The following is a 22,711-nucleotide window of genomic DNA, read 5'->3' on the forward strand; positions in this document are numbered from 1 at the left end:
GTCACAGTGCTGGGTTTGTTTTGTTTTTCATCCCCCCCCCCCCCTTGCAGTCGGTCAACAATTTTCCTGCGACTTCACACCAACGGGCAGCAGGAGTTGCGCTACCAGCCTGGAGACCACCTGGGAGTGTTTCCAGGCAACCACGAGGACTTGGTCAGCACCCTGATGGAGAGACTCGAGGATGCACCCCCAGCCAACCAGCTGGTGAAGGTGGAGCTCTTGGAGGAGAGGAGCACAGCTTTAGGTAACCAGGGCCAGCTGGACCCCATTCCCTGCCCCCCTTGCAGAGTCTCTGGGTGCCATGTGGATCCTAGCTGGGGGGTTTTGGACCCCATTCCCTGGTGCATTCCCATAAGGACTGTAGGGTTTGTAGCGCTGGTTTTAGCTTCTTCGACATGAGAGAGGGGGCCCAGATCCACAGCTGAGCTGCACTCTGGGGCTGTAGGGTGCTCAGAGCAGCCGTGTCATGGAAGAGCAGGGCCGTAGGGGAGGGTTTTCTGTTCCCTCTTACCAGTGGAAACCTCTTCAGGTACCTAGGATGCAAGACCTGAACAACTGGTCCATGGAAAGTAGAGTTAAAGGGTGTTGATTGGCCGGACGCACTGAGCTCTTCCATACTGGACATTCTATGGGCCTGATGCTCCATTGCCCTGCGCTAAGCGGGTGGCAAATGCTCTCTTCCCAAAGCGATACAAGACTGGGAGAACCAGACACTGTATCATTAGTGTGGCCGATTGTACAAGGTGAGGTCATAGCGAGCCCCAGGAGATCATGCCAGACTCATCTTTCTAGCCCTTCCTCATTCATTGTCTCCCACTGGAGTCAAAGCCTTCATTGGCTTGCCCAGGGTGGGCTGGCAGGCTCAGCTGATCACTGCATTGTACTGGATTCTCTCGTCAGGTGTCATCAGTAACTGGACGGATGAGAACCGCATCCCACCCTGCACCATCTTCCAGGCGTTTAAGTGCTACCTGGACATCACCACGCCTCCCACCCCGCTGCTGCTGCAGCAGTTTGCCTTACTGGCCACCAGCGACAAGGAGAAGAAACGTCTGCAGGTCCTTAGCAAGGTAAATCCGTAGGTCTGGTTGGCAGCCTCTTCCTAATGTAGGAGGTTTACTTGCCCAATGCTTCTGCTTAACCTCAGACAGTGGTAACCAGAGAACGCCCCCTCCCCCTAAAAGAGAGAGAGAAAGAGAGAGAGATGGCTCCCTCTCGATGAACACTACACCTCTCTATCTGCCTCCTGAATGTCTTTGGATGAATCTGGCTGAGGAAAGCTTGTCTATGTAAACTGCTGTCAATGACTTGCCTTCTCAGATCCTGGAGCAGGATTCCCCTGCAGTCCTGGGCGGTTCATACAGAAATGCAGCCTGTGGAAATGACATGTCCCCAAGATGCATTCTTCCATCCTGATCAACGTGGCCTCCCGCACTGGCTCCTTACCCAGGGCTACTGACAGTTTAATGGATCAACGTCTTTGCACTGATGTAGCCCCCCTCAGTGTGCTTTATGCGCAGTGAATTTAACCTCGCAGCTCCTTGTCTTACAGAGGCGGGCTTTGAAATTAAGTGACGTGCCCAAGATCACACAGGGAGTCTGTGGCGGAGCTGGGCCTTGAGTGTACGGCTCCGGACTCCCTGTCCTGATCTCTAGACCCTCCTTCCCTGGAAATCAGCATGGGTGTCTTGCACCACTACTGCTGTGTGTGTGTGTAGGAGAGTGTCTGAGCCCGGGATCCCTTGTGATTGTGCGGCACGCTCGCGGTATAATGGGAGTAGCTCGGAATCCACTGAAGGCTCCGTCAGGAACATTCGAGTCCTGAGGAGCAGGCCCTAGGATGGGTGGCAATCGGGGCTAGAGCCCTGGGTGTCCTCGAGCCCTGTGAGAGGCAGTTGCAGCCACGCGTCCTGGCATCCCCAGCCAGAGCTCCCTTTCGTCTGCTCCACCCTGCCGTGGGGCCCGCGTGATACCATGTGTCTGGCCTAGAACAGGAGCCCACCTGTCCTTTCCCTCCCGCGCTTCAGGGCTTGCAGGAGTACGAGGAATGGAAATGGTCCAAGAACCCCACCATAGTGGAGGTGCTAGAGGAGTTCCCGTCTGTGCAGATGCCCTCCACCCTGCTGCTCACCCAACTGCCCGTGCTGCAGCCTCGCTATTATTCCATCAGCTCCTCCCCCGACATGTCACCGGACGAGGTGCACCTCACCGTGGCCGTGCTCTCCTACCGCACTAGAGGTACCATGCCAGCAGCGCTGCAAGGGGCTCATGGTTTGGGTGGTGGCGACCAGCTAGAGCCGTCCCATGGCGTTGTGCTAGGTGGCCACGTAGATGGGGCCTTCATCTCCATTTGCACGGTGGGCGGTGGCCATTAACATATGGGGCCATTAACGTCTGTGTGTTTGGGGACGGGGGAATCCCTCGTTAAAACCTGGCTGCCTGTTCACACGGGGCTCCCTTGGGGTAGGGCTGGGGGCTGTGGCAGCCAGATGCAGCAGCAGAAACCGGCGGCTTTCCAGCACTTCCAGGCCGCTCTGCACTGCGCAGCACAACGGTTGCATGCGCTCGTCTTAGCTGCCTCACACCAGTGGGTGGCGGGGAGCAGAGACTCCAGATCGGCCCCCAGGGTGGATGGGCCAGGCCCCCTCACGCAAGCATGTGTCTCTCCTGCTTCCCACCTCTGGGAAGCTTATAGAAATGCTGAACGTTCATCTTCCACGCAGCACTGCCAAGCGTGGTGTCTGCTTGCGTTGGCAGGAGACTATCGGGGTGGCACAGAAACCTATTACCATCTTCTCAAGGCCAATGGCACCTCCCTGATGTTTGCCTGGGGGAAGCCAGCCCGTCCTGAGTGCTGCAGTGGTCCAGCCTGCTCTGAAGAGCAGAATTGGTCCCAGGGACCACTCACAGCCTGGCCAGTCTGACCCCAAGTGAGAGGTTGGCTGCCGTTAGTGCTGACGTCAGATTGGGGGAGGTTTGGGCAGAGCATTTCGCTGGGTGCAGGGAGGTAAATGGCCAGGGCATTCTGCAGCGATCCATTCAGCAGGACTGGGGCAGGGTACAAACCCTCTCCTCCTTTCCTCTCCTAGATGGGGAAGGACCGATACACCATGGGGTCTGTTCCTCCTGGTTCAACCGGATACAGGCTGATGAAGTTGTGCCCTGTTTTGTAAGAGGGTGAGTGGCATGTTCACTGCACGTGGAGTCCCCGAGAGCCAGGGAGGGTTTAGACCATTCCAAAACTGACAGATCTGTCAGCTATTCACAGCAGAGAGCCCGCGAATCCCTGTCTGTAGCCCACCATGTGCTCTCACAGCACTAACAGGGCTTTCTACCAATGAGCTGCCTTCTCACCCGGAACAGCGGAGGGGCTGAGGCCCTGTTCCGTAGAGCAGTCTGCAACAGCACTGTACAGAGCATGGGGCGGGATGTGGTGCCCGATGCCCCTGAACAGCCAGGGGTCACAGAAGAGAGCGCGGCATGGACTGTTACCATGCGCTCTGCTTCAAAGGCCACTTTTTGCCACCGCCTTCCACACTCAAACTTCTGCACTTGCATGTCTGAGCTCCATTTCTACCCCCACAAGGATTTCATTGACCCAGCCTGGGCCTTGGCCCATGAGGGGCATCACTAACTTTAGAACTTGTTTGTCCAGAGCTCCTGGGTTCCACATGCCACAAGATCCCCAGGTTCCCTGCATCCTGATTGGCCCAGGTACAGGAATCGCCCCATTCCGGAGTTTTTGGCAGCAGCGGCTCTTTGAAATCGAGCACAAAGGTGGGTCTGAGGCCTTGAGCCTCTGGTAAGTAAGGGGGTGAGCGAGTGCCTTCCCAGCATCCTTGCGAAGCCAAGTGCAGTACCCCTGCTGAGAGCATGCGATCACGTCGCCCTCCAGTGGCTGGTCCTGTGAGGACTGAGCCTCTTACTTGCAGCTAATAGAATCGCTCTGTTGGCTCCAGGGATGGGCGTCAGGCTGAGTGGGAGATGGCTGCGGTGGTGTGTGCGTATGTGTTGCCATGGCTGTTTCGCTGACCGCGAGATGACCTAACGTAGAGCTGGTTTGACATTTTTCCACTGGGCTTTTTTTTTTTGAATGAAAAATGTCACGGATTCTTTTCTTTAGATTACGCTTCATTCCATTCTCCCCAGGTTTTCAATGAAAAATTAAATTGGTTAAAAATAATTTTTTATTGCAAAACCAAACAAAAATGATTTTTTCTTAAATTTCCCACCCAAAAAGCCTGACCTGTTTCACCCAGCGCTAGTTACTTGGGACCCTGGATCCATGCGTACGGCTCTGAGGGGTTACACAGACTCCCCAAGTACCTCCTCTCGGACCTTCTACCCTTCCCCCTCTGCCATCTGCTGTCCCAGGGAACAGAGCGACGTATCCAAATAGCCTCCCTCAGAGTGCTCCTCCCAGCAGGCGAAGAGGGAATCCAAGCACAGCACATGTCCATAGGGTGACCAGATGTCCCGATTTTATAGGGACAGTCCCGATTTTTGGGTCTTATATAGGCTCCTATTCCCCCCCACCCTCTGTCCCGATTGTTCACACTTGCTGTCTGGTCACTCTACGTGCCCACTCGGCGCAGGAGGGTGTGTGCGAACCCTGGCTTGGGAACTGGGGTGCAGGGGATGGTTTCCGTGATTCACTGCTATCCCACCTTTCTCTGCTCCAGCACTGAAGCCCTGTCCGATGATTTTGGTCTTTGGGTGCCGACAGTCCAAGATCGACCACATTTACAAAGAGGAGACCCTCCTAGCCAAAAACAAAGGCATCTTCAAAGAGCTGTACACAGCCTATTCCCGGGAACCAGACAAACCAAAGGTAACCCTGCTATGCCACCTACGTTCAGCCCTGAGTCGCCGTGACCAGTCTAACGCAGATGGTGAGCGGAGCTCCGGCATCCCCAGGGCTGTGGATTCTCCCAGCCACTAGGGGAAGTGTCTGACCTCTCATGCAGTCACCTGGAGGGACTTGCCTGAACTAGTTTGAGGACATGATCTGCGCTCGAGTTTTTCACAGCTATGTGGGCCAATGAATCTCCCGTTTAAGAATCCCCAGGAAGGCAATTACGGCACTATAGCCCTCAAACCCGTTATCCAGCCCTCTCCAACTCTCTCCCTTTCAAAGGAGACCTAAAGCCACTTGTGGACATTAACAATCCTCTGGCGCTTTCCCCTAGCCGAGTACTGACCCCAGGGCCCTGGCTGAGTCCCATTGGGAGCCTGTTTTTCCGGGGTGCTGTGCAGCTGGGGACTTCCACTGACTTCAGCTGGAGTTTCTGGCACTTAGCACCTCCGAGTATGCACTGTCTTCAGTTCCCTTCCCAAACAGTTGTGCAGCATTGCCGTGCGTTGTTAAATGGCTGCCGTGTTCCACCCCAGAGGTGGCTGCCCTGCGCCGATGGATGGAGGGGTGAAGTGACTCCTGCGTGTAAAGCTGGGTTGGGCCCTTTGGGAGCTGTGGGGGACAGGGGCTGTGCAACGTCCGTTCCTGTCTCCCCCAGAAATACGTGCAGGACGTGCTGCAGGAGCAGCTGTCTCAGTCTGTGTACAAAGCGCTGAAGGAGCAGGGAGGCCACATCTACGTGTGCGGGGACGTCACCATGGCCGGGGATGTCTTCAAGGCCATTCAGCGCATCGTGAAGCAGCAGGGCCAGCTGTCCGTGGAGCAGGCTGGCGCTTTCATTAGCAAGCTGAGGGTGAGTAGGCCCTCCCCAGCCTGCCGCAGGGCAGCGCCAGCTTGAGCCAAGGGCGTCGTCAGGGCTTCCTCTTGCACAGCCACTGATGATGGGATCATGGCGGCCACGAGCTCTGGGAGTGGTCAGTAGGCACCACCCCTTCCAGCCTCCTGACCTGACTTCATGGGCCCAGCTCTCTGCCCAGCTCTGCCCATGTGCTCTACCGACCCTCCCGGGCCCCTGGCTTGCCAAAGGAGCTGGGGGATGGGTGAGCTACCAGAGGACCAGGCCCCTGCAGCAGGCCATAGGGGCCTGGGACTTGCCTTCAATCTGTAAATCGGCAGAATGGTTCTTGCCGTTACCGGCCGGCCTAGGCCCAGCACAGGGAGGGTGTCTGAGGGAGCAAGTCTGCGCAAAGGACTGGTTCCCGGAAGAATTCTTGTCCGTACGGGGCCAGCTTCTCGGGGAGCTCTGCTTCTGCAGATTAACCCCGTTAGCCTTGTCCACACTAGCACTTCACCCACCGCTGGCCTAGCACTCCAGTGCCAGCGAAATGCCAGTACAAGCTGCAGTTCCGGATCCTTTTGCAGTGCTGGCTCTACCCAGGAGATGTCTCTGGAACAGTAGGCAACGTCCAGCCAGCTAATGGCCTTTACCCACCACGCATGTTATTTACCTATCTAAAAATTGGCTAGAGCGTCCTCACTGTAATAAGCAAGTGTAGCAAATCTGTGGCCACCTAGTATCTTCATGGTTGTCACGTATTGTACAATCCGGCCATGCAGATCTTACTATGGCATAAGCACAGGCCTCTACCATTTGAGCTAACAGGGAAGCTCCTCTAGTTGTTAGCAGTATAAGGCCTATGACATACAGTTAGGCAGTTCTGATTCCATCCCGTGAAGGGCACTGGTACACGTGCATTGCAGTCTGTTCACTAGGGCAATGTTCCTGTTAGGCTGTAGTACAATCTCCAGTTCCCCTGGGCTTTCTCTCGCTTTCTCTATTTTTTAACCTTAAGGCATGTGGACCAGTAGCCATTGAGAGAGGCAGCCCGGTATAGTGGACACTGGACAGAGTGCCAAGGGACCTGGATTCTATCATGGCTCTGCCCCTGACCTACTGGGTGAGCTTGGAGATGTCACTTCCCTGCTCTGTGCCTCAGTTTCCCCTTGTAGGCTTTTCCTTTCTTGCCTGTTTAGCCTGTAAGCTCTTAGGGGCAGGGACTGTCCCACACTCCGTCTGCACAGCACCTCCCACCTCAGCTAGCATCTCTGGGTGTTACAGAAATACCATAATAACAACTTGCATGGCACCGGGAGAAGGGTGTAGTCGCCTCTGCTGTCCTTGCTTTCAGGATGACAACCGATACCACGAGGATATTTTTGGAGTCACCTTGCGTACATATGAAGTGACTAACCGCCTTCGATCTGAGTCGATTGCCTTCATTGAGGAAAGCAAAAAGGACACGGATGAGTGAGTTGACGTGCTTATTTTAACCTGCGCTATTGTTTCTTAGACGCGCGTGGGTTGTGGAATAAAACTCGGAAGGATCCTTTGATTTATTTGCATGTATGAAGCCAGTAATAGCAGAGCCGGGAACAGGCCTCTGATCCGAAAAGTAGAAAGAGACAAAGCTGCAGTACAGTTCCTTGGAGAGAACAATCGACTCAGTGGGCTAAATCCATTCCGGAAGGAATTGCCAGGGTGAATCTGACCCATTGTCTCTGCGAACACAGCCTTTTCCATACCACGAGCGCCTGGCACAACAGACGAGTGGGCGGGCACAACTGGAGCTGGTTGAAAATTTCCCAATGGAATAAAGTTCAGTGGGAACGTGTCAGTTCTACACTTACCTCCGGGTCCGGCGGTAAGCAATCGATCTTCTGGGATCGATCCCGGAAGTGCTCGCCGTCGACGCCGGTACTCCAGCTCAGCGAGAGGAGTACGCGGCACCAACGGGGGAGCCTGCCTGCCGCATCTGGACGCGCAGTAAGTTCGAACTAAGGTACTTCGAATTCAGCTACGTTATTAACGTAGCTGAATTTGCGTACCTTAGTTCGAAATGGGGGGTTAGTGTGGACCAGATGGAATTGACTTGTTCTGTGGGAATGTGTCGATTTCATCAATGGAAACCAGGGCGGGCTGTCAGGCTCCCTGGGACCTGCAGCTCTCCAGCGCTTGGGCTGCACACCTGGTAGGGGGGCAAGCTTGCTGGCTACCCGGGGAGCCAGATGGCCGGTTCCCCAGCCAAGGACTGAAGACCCGATCCCGTTCACACTGAAGCCAAATGGCAGAATACCCATTGGGATCCAAGGTGGCTTTACTGGCTCCATGCTGAATCTCAGCTGGCTGGTGGCCAGATGTGCTCAGGGCATTTAAACGCTAGCTGTCCCATGCCAGTAGGGGGGCTGCTGGGCTAAGCGTGGAAGGGAGCATTGGTAGCTAGTCATTCTCCCCTTTCCCTTGCAGGGTTTTCTGCTCATAACCAGAACCCCTTGCCCCAGACGGGATGCCAAACCAGCTGCAGTGGCAGCCACCCCTCTCCAGCCGGAGGGCGCTGGGTTTTGTATTTACACGGACACGGCGGCTCCTTTTCTGCGGGACCTGCCCACGGAAAGTGCTCTGTCTCTCGTCCTGTCGTCGTGTCCCGATGATGATGATTTCCCTTTCCTTTCTCTCTCTGTCGTCCTGTGGCGGTTTCTTTTCACTCCTTGTTTCCCTCCTCGGAGTCCCCCGCTGAAGTGCGATGGCTTTATAATCCGCAGTGGCTCTTACGAAACTACGTTTCTTCTTCGCTCGGTCCGACGAGGGCGTTTCGCGGCTGCATGAAATCACCACCTTCGTGATCATCTGCATTCTTTGGTGTTTGGGGGGGTGGGGCTGGAGTGGGGGGATCCGGGCAGTGAGGACTGGAGAGAAGCTGTTTTGCCCGAGACCCCTTTCCCCACCTCAACGTGGCACTTGGCTGAATGGCTGCATCTTCCTCGCTTTGCTTTGGCCGCTCCGGGCCTGGCCCAGGGGGAAGTTGGATGGAAAGGAAGTGCTGCCCTGCCCCCTTTCTTGCTGTTGATGGAGGCACCAGAGCTTTGTTCTGTTTGAGGGGTGGGGTTTGTCTGTGTTCAATGGGTAACAATTCACCTAAGTGAGCTCTGTGCTGTTTGTATCATCAGTCCCACACCCCACCCCCTCTTGGCTCCGTCCTCAGTCCTCTCTTGCCTGTGTGCCCTGTGCTGATCCTGCTGGTGCAAAAGTCTTCACGGGCAGTGTGCAGGTGCAGGCTGGTGCTTCTGCAAAGGGGCAGCACGGGGGTGCTCTCTGGTCACGGGGAAGCAGGGGATGTACTGTCCACTCTGCATCCAAACCTCCCCAGCCTGCAATGGGAGTTAAGGGTAAATGTGGCCAGCCGGCATGAGAGGGCTACAGATTAGCTGAGATCCCTGGAGGAAAGATTGTGACTCGGGCGTGGGTTGCGTCCTGTAGCTTCCCTGGATTAACAGGACGCTGGCGGTGGGCACGTGAGTCCTCTCCAGCAAGGTAAGAGAACATGTAAGGTGACAAGGCTGGGAGGCGGAGTAGCTCTGAAGCCATCTCTGCCCAGGTCCAAGCAGCACCTGCTTATAAAAAAGGTTGATAGGAAGCCAGCAAGTAGCCGGTCTATGGGGTCTACTGCGGCCATTCCTGACCCCTGGTACCAGGCCTTCTGGGAGCCCCATGTAACGCCCCATTAAATGAGTAACAGTTGCCTTGAATATTCAAAGCATGGCAAGTCTGTCCTAGCGTGATCTTGTGAGATGTCCTTTCTCAGCAACGCCCCCCCCTCCCCTCCAGGAGCTGCAAAGCTCTCGTGCCAGGCTGGCTGCAACAGCCCCGGGTACCTCCACTCTGCAAAAAGCCCCAAATCCTCTCCATGCCCACTCTGCCTGCTGCATGCACGGTGCCATTCTTCAAATTGCACAAGGCCTCTGGGCCGGGAGCTCTCAGGAGAGAGGGGGAGCAAGCCCGAGAAGAGAGGCACTGGTGCTGTCTAATGCCAGGCTCTGAGGTGCTGACCGCTCAGATCCACTGCACAGATACAGCCCCGGGAGAGACTCTTACAGGAACTGCTACAGAGCTATTTGGGCATAAGCTTTTGTGGGTAAAAACCCACAAAAGCTTATGCCCAAATAAATCTGTTAGTCTTTAAGGTGCCACCAGATTCCTTGTTGTTTTTGTAGATACAGACTAACATGGCTACCCCTGATACTTGCTACAGAGCTGGCAGCCCCTGAGAGTCACTCCCCTTTTCCAGGTAGGAACTTTGCCACCCACCCCAGGCCGGCTCTCTCTCTCTCTTTCGGGGGGTGGGGGAGACTTTCTCTAGTTGCCAGGTTCTTCAGGGGTGTTGGGAGCCCTAGTCCCTTCCCCCACCTGCACTGTATGTAGCCATCCACTGTGGCTAGACTGAGGCAGCAAGAGCAAAGTGGTGCCTTCAGGTAGGCACTGGCCCCCCCTCCTGCCGACAGCATAAGGAATTGCCACCGGAGGGGGACAGGACTTGGGCACAGCGAAGGTGGAGGGTCCCCACAACCGCTGTCACCAAGGGGTTGTTTTCAGAGCCCAGGACCTGCCACTGGCTCCCCCTGAGCCAAGCTTCTAACAGAGTGAGTCCAGCAAGGTCGGAAGCCTCCCCCAGCCTCAGTGTGACTTGGCAGCTGGGCTGCTCGACCTCAGCTCGTGTTCAGTGGTCTCACGCTACACAGTGACCACGTGGTTGCTTTGGTTTTGCTGCCTAGACCCTCCAGTGTTGGTAGGCGCTTGTGTGTGCTGCCACTGACACAGCAACGTCCCTGGTCTTTACCTTCTCTGCCCACCCCAGATGGATCTGACCCAAAACCCTGGGCCCAGAGGCCCCAGCACTTTGGGAAAGCTCCACTCCAGGTTTTTTGCTGCCCCAATCCATCTCTTCTGAGTGTATTTCTCAACTAAGAGCCAGCAGGACTTTAAATAGGGACATGCACAAATGCTGCCACCTTGTGGTAATTTGCATGCAGGCTGTTCTGGGAGGGTGGCCCAATGTGCTGCCCTAGGAGGATGAATGAAGATCCCCGGCTAAGCCCCTCTTCAGTTACGAAATCATGGCTGTAGTGTGGTTACAAGTGATACGGTTCAATTTGCAGCAGCGACTGTATGTCCGCACCCGCCCTGCTGCCTCTCAGTGTTTGCCCCCAGTGTGTTCTGAACAGCTGCCCCGCACTGCCTCCGCAAGGACCACCGGGCCATGGGGACATGCACACAGCGCTGCTCATGGAGAAATGGATTCTGGGCTGTCCCACTGCACAGAGTGCTGGGCTGAAGGAGACCAGCCCGACGAGGGGGAGTACGGGCTCCTGTCTACACTGCACATCCCCAAGGTGCTAAGCCAGTTGCACCAGCCTAGGTCCCTAGCAGGGGGCAGGTGTGGTTAGCTGCCATGGTTACTACCCAGGTGGTGTGCAGGCATCAACCACAGCTGGAGCCATCAGTACCATGTGCTGGTTACAAACCCTGGTCACTGTTGTGTAACCGGGGCCTAGAGCTCGAGCCAGCTGCAGGGAGCTCTTCAGTGGGGCCGAGAGCTCAGGCAGGCACTGACCCTTCCAGCCGCATGTCCTGGTCCCCTGGAAGCCAATGGGAGGAGAGAATGAAGAACACATCAAGGGCAGAAGGATGCCTTTGCTCGAGATTGTGCCTCACAAATCTGTGTAGGGATCCAGCCCCTGGGGGCGGGGGAAGAGATGACAGATCCTTCACTCCGCCCTTCGCCCCCCCACCATCCCACACACTGGGGAAGTTTGGCTCTGGCTCCAGCACACACCAAGCTGACCTTTCTGTAAGGTGCCAGAGCAAAACCCAGCATCTCCCTTCAGCCCACCCCACACAAACCTTGGGGGGAGTTTGAATTTGGATCCAAACTTTGCGCCAGGCCCATCTTTCCTGGAAATATCAATGCAAAGGAATGCCCAAAGACATATCCTTCACCCCTTCCTCTTTTCGCCTGTGTCCTTCGCGTTCATTTTCCCATTCAGTCCTGTGCTCCTGTACCAGCCCCGCTCTGGAATTAGCTTTGCTGGTACCGATGCTCCCTGTCTGTATCTGACAAGAGAGGCTGGCTTTGGCAGGATGGGTTGTGTCTCCTCCTGTCCAATATACCCATGAGCCACGCTAAAAACGCAGCAAGTGCAGCCATGGAGGAGCCTCAGCTCACGTCTTACTCCAAAGGGTTAACAGCCAGGTGGGTCCTTACTAGAGCTGGTCAAGACTGTTTGAATTTGCAAATTGTGCATGAAAAATGCTCCCCATTTTTTCTGACCAGCTCCACGCTTTACCTTAGACTGATGAGCCACTAAGTCTCAGCTCCACAGCGACCGTCCCCGAGGCTTTGCCTCCGCACAGCAGCTTCTTGGAAGTTTAGATAGGGGGCAACATACAGGCCAGTCTTTATATTACAGCACCCTAGAGAAGGGGAGCAAATAACAAGATCACTTTCTGCTCCCAAAGAATTTACAATCTAAGATGACAAACCGCAGCAGCAGGAGAAGCTTCTCCCCGCTATATCTTACCCCTAATCTATACTCAATAGTGATTAGTTATTGACCTCTGTTAATTCCCCATTTCACTATTATTCCCCTCCCTTATCAATTCACACCCTTAGCCTGTTACCAATTCCCCATTTTACTATTATTCTCCTCCCTTATCAATTCACACCCTTAGCCTGTTACCAATTAACCGACTGGCCTTCCTGCACCTCTCGCTAGAGAGACCTTCCTATCATCCAGCCCGTGCTCAGCCACGCAAAAGGGGGGAGTAGCTCTTTAGTAAAGGTAGGTTCTGGTGATGGCAATGGGACACGAAGCACCTAAAGCTAGGAGGATGCTAATGCTCTGGGGACTTGCTCCCCTTCTAGCTGGCTCTCTCCAGCGATGATCCCAGCCCATGGAGAGACTGAGGGATGCAGAGAGCAAGGAACTTCACCTTAAAGAGCCAAATTCTGCTCTCAGATGTGTCGGTCAATTCCCACAGGAATCAATGGCAGTCAATGTATACCCACCTAAATGGCAGCAGAAGTTGGCCTACGTTCTGAGCCCCGTTCTGCAATCATTTACCCGGAGCGCTGTGTGAATAGGAAGAGTTTGCAGGACCAACTCTTTAAAAGCAGCAGCACGTACACACTGGGCACAATCTCTATATGACACACACAGTGCACGGAGGCCTTGTTATTACTGATGGGGGGCCAAAGGGGGTGTCCTTGCTGAGGTGTCTGTGAGCTTAGCCAAATACACCAGGCTAGATGCTAAGCTCCTGTAAACCTATCTAGCACCATTAGAGTGCGTAGAGTTGCTCTGATTTACCCCAGTGGAGGATCTTCTCCAGGGGTTGCTGATATTCCGAGAAGGAGAACTTTATGGTCTCTGGTAATGGTGCTGCTACTGTCAGGCTCCATAGATGTGGCTATTGCTAGAGTGAGATCTGTTGCTGGGTTTGGAATTATTATTATCATTTCTGAATTACTCGCAGAGTTCCCTAGAGGATCATGGCCCTTCTCAGGACAGACAGAGATGGGTGGCGCTCAGCATGGCCCTAATTTTGCTTCTGCGGGGAGTTTCAGCACTGGCATCAGCGCTAGCAGAGTTAAGGCCACGCTGAGTGCTTATGAAATCCCACCCCCAATCAGCACTGCATTGAGATTGCAGAATCTTGTGAGGTACTAAGGACCCCCAACGTCCATTGGCTTTGGTGGGAGACGGGGCGATCGTCACTCTGCAGCATTGGGCCTGAGGGCAGTAGCAGTTACAGTGATTACAGCTTTGCATGCACCAATGCATTATTCCCTAATAATCTTGTTCCAAATCTATCCCAGGCTCTGGAATTTCAGCTCTGGCTTCTCCCATACAACTTTTATTTACTAAAACTTCAGGGGTGATGGGAAAAGCTAATGAGATAGTGGATTTAAAGCGCTTCGTTCCAGGACTGAAATGGGCTCTAGTGGGGTCAGTGTTTTCTGGGTTTTGCTAAAGATATGAGGATGGCATCTGAACTTTTTAAACATCACAGTACGTGCCTATCTTCTCCCTGCTGAGTCAGTGTTACAACACGGCCTGGACTCTAAAATGCCCCAGACTGGTGCTGTTGCCTATAAGGGCCAATGACGAGAAGCCGCAAAGCTCATTTCAAACGTTGTTTATAGACTCTCTGCTGCTGAAATCTGCTTACGGTGACTTGCTGATCACACATGAGGGTACCTTTCTTTCTCATTCATGTCACTAAGTGTGGGCAAGATTGTGTGGGCACAACTCAAAGGCAGTAAAACCATCTGTGTATGGGTCCCCCGCTGGTTTAAGGGATCCCACTGGCTAGTTCTTTGCAGCAGCTTGCTCTGAATCACCACTGAATAGAGCTAGTTGTCTATATGTGGGGGTGGGACTGGGTTTCCATGGAAAATGTGGATTTTGTTGGGTGGGGGGGCGGCAGAAATTCAAATACTGAAAACTTTGAAAACAAATATTTTGGGTTTGAGGCATTGGTTTTTTGATGAAAATCAAAAATTTCCATGGAAAGTGGGCACTTTGAGCCCCCCTCCAAAAAAAAAATAGTTTACTCAAAAACTCAATTCTCCAACCAGCAACACAGCTCTGACAGAAAATTTTCAACCAGCTCTGCTTGGGAAGTCAGCAAAACCGACAATAAATGCAGCAACCCCTGCCCCATCTGCTCGGGCGTTTACCCTGAGTCTGAAAGAAATGGGTTTTTTTTAAGTCGTGTTCAAAAAATGTAAAAGTTTGTGTTTCCACAAGTGCCAACCAACAAGCAGCTTTAGCTTTACTAATGAGGTTCCAGACGTTTTGCATGTGTGTGAACTGCTCCCATCCATTCCAGTGCGAGCTGATTGCACCCATCCAAGGCTGGGTTTGGCTCCGCTAAAGAGTGCAGAGTTCATAGCAGAATCCAGTCACTTCTTTTCAGAAACAACTGCAGCCCACTGAACAATGCAAAACCAAACCATCATAGACTCTAGGACCGGAAGGGACCTCGAGAGGTCATCGAGTCCAGTCCCCTGCCCTCATGGCAGGACCAAATACTGTCTAGTCATCGGGACATTTGTGTTGAAAATTTTCACCGACATTTCAAAATTAGACAAAGTTTTGACCAGCAAAACTGTAGCTGGTCAAAAAACATGCGGGAGGAGATTGTAAAAATGGCTTCAAGAGTTGGGAGGGAGGGGGTTAGTCAAAATTCAATATTTTGTCCAAAACAAACCTTGAAAAAAAATCAAAATTTGAAAAAAATCTACCAACTTCAGGGGAAATAAAACAACTTTTTAAAAACTGTATCTAAATCCACCTTTAACTAACAAGCCTGCATGTCTCCATTCATGTCTCTGTGGGGTATAGAATGGTGTATTAACAAAACTCACTCTGATGCCTCTGATGTAGGAATGCATTTCAGACCCTTCCTTAAATGAGGTTTGCTGATGTGCAGCCTTGAAGTGATGGTTTGAAAGCCAAGAAAACGCAGGCCAAACATCAATTCTGGTTACAGTGCTGTAAAATAGACAAATGTCAGGAACTCCCAAGTTTGGGTCAACTCCTGACCTGGAAGAAATAGCTTTAGTCCATTTGGGAAGCCCCTCAGAAACCCTGGTTTCTTATATTTTGAAAAGACCTGAAGAATGGTGAAGATTGAGTTCTCCTTGCCTCTGGCAGGGTCTGAGTTCTGGGCTGTATGTGGTTCCCCAGGAGCAGGGCAAGAGTGCCTTTCGAGCAGGACTGGTTGTATGGCACTGGCTCCCATCTAGTTAGAAACACAGGCTGAAATTCTCCTAGCTCCCAAAGGATTTTGGGTGCTCTGTTCCAATTCATTTTAAAAGAACTGGGTATCCAATTCCCTTTGGCAGATTTGAAAACCTCAGGTTTTTAAATGACTTGTGTCATGAAGAGCAAAGGCGCAACAGTGAAATGGAGACATTTGTGAAATGTGACAAAGGTTTGGTGAAACCTCCACATTCTAGAGGTTTCCTGAATCCTCTAACTGTCCTGGGTTTTCCCGTGTTTGCTGGAACTCCATCTTTTCCAAATTCTCTCAGCCTCGTGACCCTTCCGCCTTCCCCTTGTATCATTGTGCCTTCCGTTTATTTTTTAAACAACGCCATGAGTTAAGACCGGAGCATCGGCTTGACTCTCACTTTGTTTCCTGAGGTGGGTGGACAGATTGGTACATTTTGTAGCATTAAATGTGATTCAAATGTAGGTTTCTTTCTGAGGAAGGAGGGTGGGGGTGGGGGTGGGAGTGAGGGTGGGCAGGTGTTGTATTTGATCATATCAGTGCTTTAAGCAGTCAGAAACATGGTTTCCCCTACCTCTGAGCTCTCAATGCTGCTAAAATCTCTGCCATTCATACAATGTACTCCAGCACCTCTCTCATGGACTGACTCCTGCTCTGTTTGCGAGGTATCCACACTGTTCTAAAGCATGCACCTCTCTGTATAGTTCCAATCTTTTGATTTTATGGAATAAAATACCTATGCCTGTTTGCATTACAGTCAAAATAAAAAAGTGGACTAAATCTACTGGACTGTCTTGTTAGTTGGTTTTTCTTTTTCTCTTGTGGGGTTCCTGACACTGAAAATGCCCTGTCTACCTCACTACATCCCATTGTCCCTCCATTGACTAACAATCGTAGAAAATGCTGGCACTTTAAAAAAGAAAACTGTAAGATCTCTTGTATTTCTCTGTGAGAGATGCTCACTTCCTTGCAGGGCTGCTTGGTTTCTGAACATTACATCATAACCCTGTTTGCACTGTGGGGGCTCTCATTGCCGGCGACGGCCGGGTATGGGCCCGACGCTCCAGTGCCATCCATTTTCAGGGCTAGTTGATTCGGCAGGTGACTTGTTACACACTCCTTAGCGGATTCCAACTTCCATGGCCACCGTCCTGGTACTCTGCGGGGGTACTTACACTGAGAAAACATCTAAACTGAACAGGGTTAGATGCCTACTCTGTCTATTCGACACCATCCATTGTTGGAGCTGCAACAATCGTAGTGCAGTCAATGCCAGAGAGAACTGGAATACTTGTCTGGCACAAAGAATGGCGGCGGGGGCAGGTGAGATGGACAGGATACCTGTGTAGCTGTAATGTTACCCATGCCTACTGTACTGTCAGCTGATATAAAATGCCTTTACTTAGATACAACTGCTTTTAAACTCTCTCTCTCTCTCGGCAGGAATAAGAATAGAATAGAGTGAGGCCCAAGACTAAAGCCCAGATCCTGACATACCCGTACTTTGGGGACATTCAGTTCAAGATCAGAATCCAGATCCAAATTTTGCATCTCAGGACTCGATGTCCAAAACAATTAAGTTACCTATGGAGCCTTTCGGGCCAGCGAAATCCAGATCCAGTACCCCATATCCCCAGGGCAGTGTGTTTGCTAGTGGGAGTCACACACCACAGACAAAGGGCTGCCTCCTAAACATGGGGAAGCTTCAAAGAAACCTGAAGAACTAGGATAAAAAGGGCAGAACTAGCCCCAAGGGGGATTGGCACTGGTTGTGGGCTCTGATGCAGAGATCTCAGTGGTGAACAATTCAGAGAGGGCAGAGCTCATTAATGGGGTGTCAAAATGCCCATAACCGCCTCTCTCCAGGATGTTCTGTCAGGACCACACCCTGCCCCTCAGTCCCAGGCTGGGGCGGGGACGGTCTGGCTAATAACCCAAAGGCCGGTCAGCAGTTACCCCATGAGAGATCCTGCTTCCCCAGCTCCACCAGGGCTTTCCCAGTTGCTGGGACCGGTCACTCTTGGAGATGGGCCTGGGGCACAGAACTCTGATCCCAAGCTGGATTTCTACCCTTTCCCCAAAGATTGCGGTGTTGGGATGTGAGGGTTGGTCTCAGGTCCATCTCTAATGGACCCAGAGATGCCAATAGCACAGGGGACTGGTCCTGGCAGCAAAGCACATCACCTCCTAGTGGGTATGTGCAGTGAGTCTTGTGAAGGTGCTAAGAAGGGGATAGTGGACAGTGGAATCCATTCTCCAGAAATCCTAGGGGGTGTGGGGTAAAAGAGAGAGTGTGAGAGACTTCCTAGGCTCCCTGATCTGGCGCATGCATGATGAGTCGATACCAGAGATGGGGCCATCCAGCAAATTTCTGCTTTGGATTTGAAATATCCCAAGGGCAAGGGATGTTTGGCCTTGTGACTTTCTTTTAGCACATTATACAGATGGGAGCTGGTGATTAGATTCAGATCCAGGTTTGGATTCAAAACCTCTGCTAAATTCCAGGGGCTTGAGATCCAGGGTTCTGGTTTGGGAAAAGGCAGGGGTCTCTTGATGGAAATGGGGCACCAGGAGAGAAAATATAATGTGGGGAGTAACTAAGGGCACGAACATTAAAAAGACTGAAACAAGGAAAAGATCAAGGGGCCAAATTGTAAGAAGTAAAAAAGTGACCTGTGTGTGCCTAGCCCTGTAATGACACTCATTCATATTTAAGCACTTAAGTAACTTTGGCCTGATTCCAGAGTGGATGAGCACTGACAGCTCCCACTGAAGTCAATGAGACTTCAGCAACTCTTAGAAACAAGCCACTCATTCAGGTGCCTACACATGGACTTAGTTGTTCAACTTTAAGCAATCTATTTTGAACATTTTGGCCTTGGGGTAAATGAGAAGGAGAAGGGCTCAGTTCTGATGGGAGCTGGGTAGGTGACTAGTCCCAAATTGTTTCTCTTAGGAGGAGAGAGCAGTTGAAACACAGCTGTCGCCTTGGTTAAGAGTAGTTGAAAAGTGGTATCACACTGGCAATGAATCACTGGGTGTCACAAGGGGGGTGGCTCCCTCTTTCCATTGCTTTCCCTCTCACACCTGCCACTGGAGGCTGGCTGATTGGGGGGCCCTGTGACAATGTCCTGGAACAGTGTAACATTTGTGATATAATAGTGAAAATTCACAGGCCTCACAAAAAGAACAGGAGTACTTGTGGCACCTCAGAGACTAACAAATTTATTTGAGCATAAGGCCTCACAGTGCATGAGAATCTTCAGCCTACACCAAGAGAGACAGCATGAGTGTGAATGACAGCAATAGCAAGAGAGACAGGCGCCCATCCACAAAGCCCATGGGACCCCAGCGGGGCAGGTCCCTGAGTCTGTTCTCCTTCCAGATCAGGAGCTAGGAGGACCCCCTGTCTTGCTCCAATGGTAATGAGCTCACTTGCAGCCCTGAATACTAAGATAATTAGTATAATCAGCCTTATGCTTCAGGGCTTCAGCTGGCCAACTGCAGAGGACAGGATGAAATTTTTCCTCCCAGATGCACAACTGCTCAGCTGCATTATAGGTGTTTTTTCACCTTCCTCTGCATCATCAGGTTTGGGCCACGCAGAACAGTGGATGACAAGGACCAGTGCTCTGAGGCAGTACAGCGAATGCTCTATTGCTAGAGGCTTGGCTCATGTTCAGGGTCACACTGATCACCAGGTTTGGGGTTGGGAAGGAAGTGGCAGATTGGCAGGGACCCTGGGAGTTCTTTCACGATCCTCTGAACCATGGACCAGGGATCCCCCTGTTAGGATCATCAGGGCCTATCCTGCTTAATCAATTCTCTGCCATCCCTGAGGCCTCAGGCACTGCTGGCCCCTCGGTCTCTCCTGTTCCAGATGGAGTCACACCACTTTAGTTTCTTGAGGAGAAGATCGTCGGCTCTGAATTGGTCAGATAAAATCTGTTTGGAAGACACTGAAGTGAGTTGTGTTTTCTCTCTCATTATTTGCAAAGTGGGGCTCAGAGGGTGGGGAATTTAGCCCAGTGCATCGTTGGTAAAGCTGGGAAGCGAACCCAGAAATCCTGCCACTACCAGGCGCTAGCCCTGAGAGCTGGAGCATTATCAGCTGAGGCAGAGACTGTTCAGGCTCCAGAGAGGAGAAGGAGGCTGAAGAATGGCACCCACGAGAGAGAAGCAGCCCCGTCAGAGCAGGAGCAGTGAGCGCAGCAGCAGCGCCACCTCCCCAGAGAGGAAACCGAGCAAGAACAGAGTGGTGATAAAGAACAAGTTAAAAATTCAACGTGGGGCAGCAATGAGGGGACGGGTGTAGCTGCAGCCCCCGCTGTCAAAGGCCCCCCCCCTAAACACTCTGAGCAAGGAGGGGCAGACAGTGGGTCCGGGGAACTTGAGAAACTGTGGCCAACCCAAAGGGGGGGTGGAATTGTGGGCCCTTCATAATGCTAAGGGCCTCCTCCTGATGGAACCAGGACTGAGGCAAAGCGTCTATGCAGCTGAGAGACGGGCTGTAACAAAGATACCGAATGTCCATGGAAGCTCATGGTGGATGAGTGAGTGAGTGAGGTGCAGAAAGTGGGCCATGGAAAGGCGCTCTGAGCTAGGGATACAGTAGTGTACGACACCCTGGGGAGGAAGTGGGGAATGGACAGTTCCTAGAGCAGCTCTTGGGGGCTCATCTCGAAGGATGCATCCGTCCAAGAGGCTTCTCTGGAAAACCCTGGAAAGAATGAATGGAGGTGGGTAGAGAACAGGATCATAAGGGCAGGTCCAGGCAAAGGTTCAGTGATCAGCCAGTGAAACCACAGCCTGAGGCATCTCCAGCCCACCCTGAGAAAGGTAGAACAGCAGTAAGGGAAATGCTGGGTCTTCCAAAAGCTGGGCCATTTTTTCATACAATTGGCCAATTTGGCCAACCCAGAAAAAGAGGCCTGAGACAGGGCCCAGGCAGTGGATTCATGGGCTGGAATCTTCAGTGTTGGAGATCATACAGCCCAGGAAAAAACAAATCTTTTTAGCAGTTGCATGTTAATGGGAATCAGGTGCCAGGGCTGTAGGGCAGAGGCGCTGAGAGAGCCCTGGGCTGGATTCAGCCATTCCAAATACTCCTCTTCCAGGGGTGGTTTACTGGGGTTCCAGGGCACGTTCCCCAAGCTCAGGTATTACTGGGCTGGGAAGGAGTCAAAGGGGGTCAAAGAAAGGGGTTTGACGGTGACCACCCTTTAATGTGTACAAGGGCCGGGTTCAGTATCTAGGGGTTCCTTTTCAACAATACAACACAAAACCAGCTCGACCCCCCACCCAGTGACCTGGGACAATTACACACCACCCCCTGGGTGCCTCTAAGAAGCAATACTTCCCCTCTCACTAGCATAGAGTCTGGTTGTAGCAATAACTTTTAATAAAAGGAGGGAAGTAACTCAGCATTAATTTGGGAAAACACTGCAACTAGGGTTCATAAACACAAACCAGGAGCAAAAGACCCACCCCCAAGTAAGTTGGGCAGTGTCCCTTTTCCCTCAGGGTCTTAAGTCCAGCAACCCAAAAGTCCCTTTAACATGCCTGTCCCTTCTCTGCACCCCCCTCACAGTTGCTGTCCTTGGCCAGTGTAGCCCCAGAGGGCAGGGGGTTGGGGTGTTGGGGGAGGAGTGCGGGGTCCCAGCAGCGCTTACCGCAGCTCCCAGGAAGCAGCCGCCAGGTCCCTGCAATCCCTAGATGCATGGGCAGCCAGAAAGGCTCCGTGCACTGCCCTCATGCCCGCAGGCACCGCCCCTGCAGTTCCCATTGGTCGTGATTCCTGGCCAATGGGAGCTACAGAACCGGCACTCAGGGCGGGGGCAGCGCCATGGAGCCTCCCTGGCTGTCCACGCGACTAGGGGCCACTTTAAGGAGCCACGTGGCGCTAGAGCAGGCAGGGATGCCTTAACCCCTGACCCGCGTTGTGCTGCCGACCAGACTTTTAACGGCCCAGTTGGCAGTTCCGACTGGAGCCGCCAGGGTCCCTTTTCGATCAGGCGTTCCAGTCGAAAAACGGAGGCCTAGCAATCTTAGTGCTAGCAGAACATAGCGAAAGAGGAATCTGAACTCTGATCGAGACCTGGAATTCAGATCGAGAACCTGGGTTCACGTCAGGAACTTGAATTCAGATCGAGAACCCGGACTCATGTCGGGAACTCGAATTCAGATCGAGAACCCCAGGCTCATGTTGGGAACTCAAATTCAGATCGGGAACCCGGACTCACGTTGGGAACTCGAATTCAGATTGAGAACCCGGGCTCACGTCGGGAACTCGAATTCAGATTGAGAACCCGGGCTCACGTCGGGAACTCGAATTCAGATTGAGAACCCGGGCTCACGTCGGGAACTCGAATTCAGATTGAGAACCCGGGCTCACGTCGGGAACTCGAATTCAGATCGAGAACCCGGGCTCACGTCGGGAACTCGAATTCAGATTGAGAACCCGGGCTCACGTCGGGAACTCGAATTCAGATTGAGAACCCGGGCTCACGTCGGGAACTCGAATTCAGATCGAGAACCCGGACTCACGTCGGGAACTCGAATTCAGATCGAGAACCCGGGCTCACGTCGGGAACTCGAATTCAGATTGAGAACCCGGACTCAGATAAAAAACTCGATTTCAGCTCAAGAACCCCAGGCTCTGATGCAATGGGCAATGCAAACTCCTCCTGCAGTCCTCAGCCTGAGCAGCTCTTGTGCCTGCTGTGGGTGGGCCCTGCGCCCTGCTTTGCGCCTCTCAGGGAAGATGAACTTTGCAGATGCCCCCTAACGCCTCTGCCCCGCGGCGCGGCTGGGCGGGCAGCGTGCCAAGCTGTGCGGCGCCCGTGGAGCTGCTATAGACTCCACCCCCGACACCCCCCCACCCTCGCTCTGCGCCTCTCCTGGAATCGAACTTTGCAGACGCTCCCTACCCCTGCGGGTCCCGGCCGCGCTGCGGAGGGGGCGGGGCCGCGCGCGGGTCACTCACTCAGGTAAACAGCCAAGATGGCGGCGGCGGAGGCCGGCGGGATGGGCCTCACCGACCTGCCCGGGGAGCTGCTGGAGCTGATCCTGTGCAGTGGGGTCCTGAGCGCCGCCGACATCGGCCGCGTCTCCTGCACCTGCCGCCGGCTGCGCGACGTGTGCCAGGCCCGCGGCAAGGTCTGGCGGGAGCGCTTCCGCCTGCGGTGAGCGCCGAGCCGGGGGGCGGTTCCGATCCAGCCGGG

The 22,711-nt window shown here is 53.1% G+C and overlaps 2 protein-coding genes and 1 long non-coding RNA gene across 3 annotated transcripts in view; all 3 read left to right on the forward strand.

The window, feature by feature from the left end:
• Positions 1 to 9,876, forward strand: part of NOS1 (nitric oxide synthase 1) — an 85,071-nt gene extending 75,195 nt beyond the window's left edge. Inside the window, exons 21-29 of the mRNA XM_034791387.1 lie at positions 51 to 244; positions 901 to 1,070; positions 2,028 to 2,238; positions 3,090 to 3,177; positions 3,656 to 3,777; positions 4,683 to 4,831; positions 5,514 to 5,708; positions 7,045 to 7,163; positions 8,160 to 9,876. Coding sequence (XP_034647278.1) covers positions 51 to 244; positions 901 to 1,070; positions 2,028 to 2,238; positions 3,090 to 3,177; positions 3,656 to 3,777; positions 4,683 to 4,831; positions 5,514 to 5,708; positions 7,045 to 7,163; positions 8,160 to 8,175 — 1,264 coding nt within the window. The 3' untranslated portion in view covers positions 8,176 to 9,876. The remainder of the gene's footprint in view (positions 1 to 50; positions 245 to 900; positions 1,071 to 2,027; positions 2,239 to 3,089; positions 3,178 to 3,655; positions 3,778 to 4,682; positions 4,832 to 5,513; positions 5,709 to 7,044; positions 7,164 to 8,159) is intronic.
• A 6,634-nt stretch (positions 9,877 to 16,510) lies between these two features.
• LOC117888180 lies at positions 16,511 to 20,616 on the forward strand. The gene is made up of 3 exons (XR_004648281.1): positions 16,511 to 16,589; positions 17,758 to 17,760; positions 20,606 to 20,616. It is a non-coding gene; the product is annotated as an uncharacterized LOC117888180 (long non-coding RNA).
• Positions 20,617 to 22,467: 1,851 nt separating this feature from the next.
• FBXO21 (F-box protein 21) overlaps positions 22,468 to 22,711 on the forward strand; it is a 34,277-nt gene continuing 34,033 nt past the window's right edge. Inside the window, exon 1 of the mRNA XM_034791558.1 lies at positions 22,468 to 22,672. Within this exon, the coding sequence (XP_034647449.1) occupies positions 22,491 to 22,672 (182 nt within the window). The 5' untranslated portion in view covers positions 22,468 to 22,490. The remainder of the gene's footprint in view (positions 22,673 to 22,711) is intronic.

This window comes from Trachemys scripta, chromosome 15 (assembly GCF_013100865.1).
Source record: "Trachemys scripta elegans isolate TJP31775 chromosome 15, CAS_Tse_1.0, whole genome shotgun sequence".
In the NCBI taxonomy this organism is placed as follows: Eukaryota; Metazoa; Chordata; order Testudines; family Emydidae; genus Trachemys; species Trachemys scripta.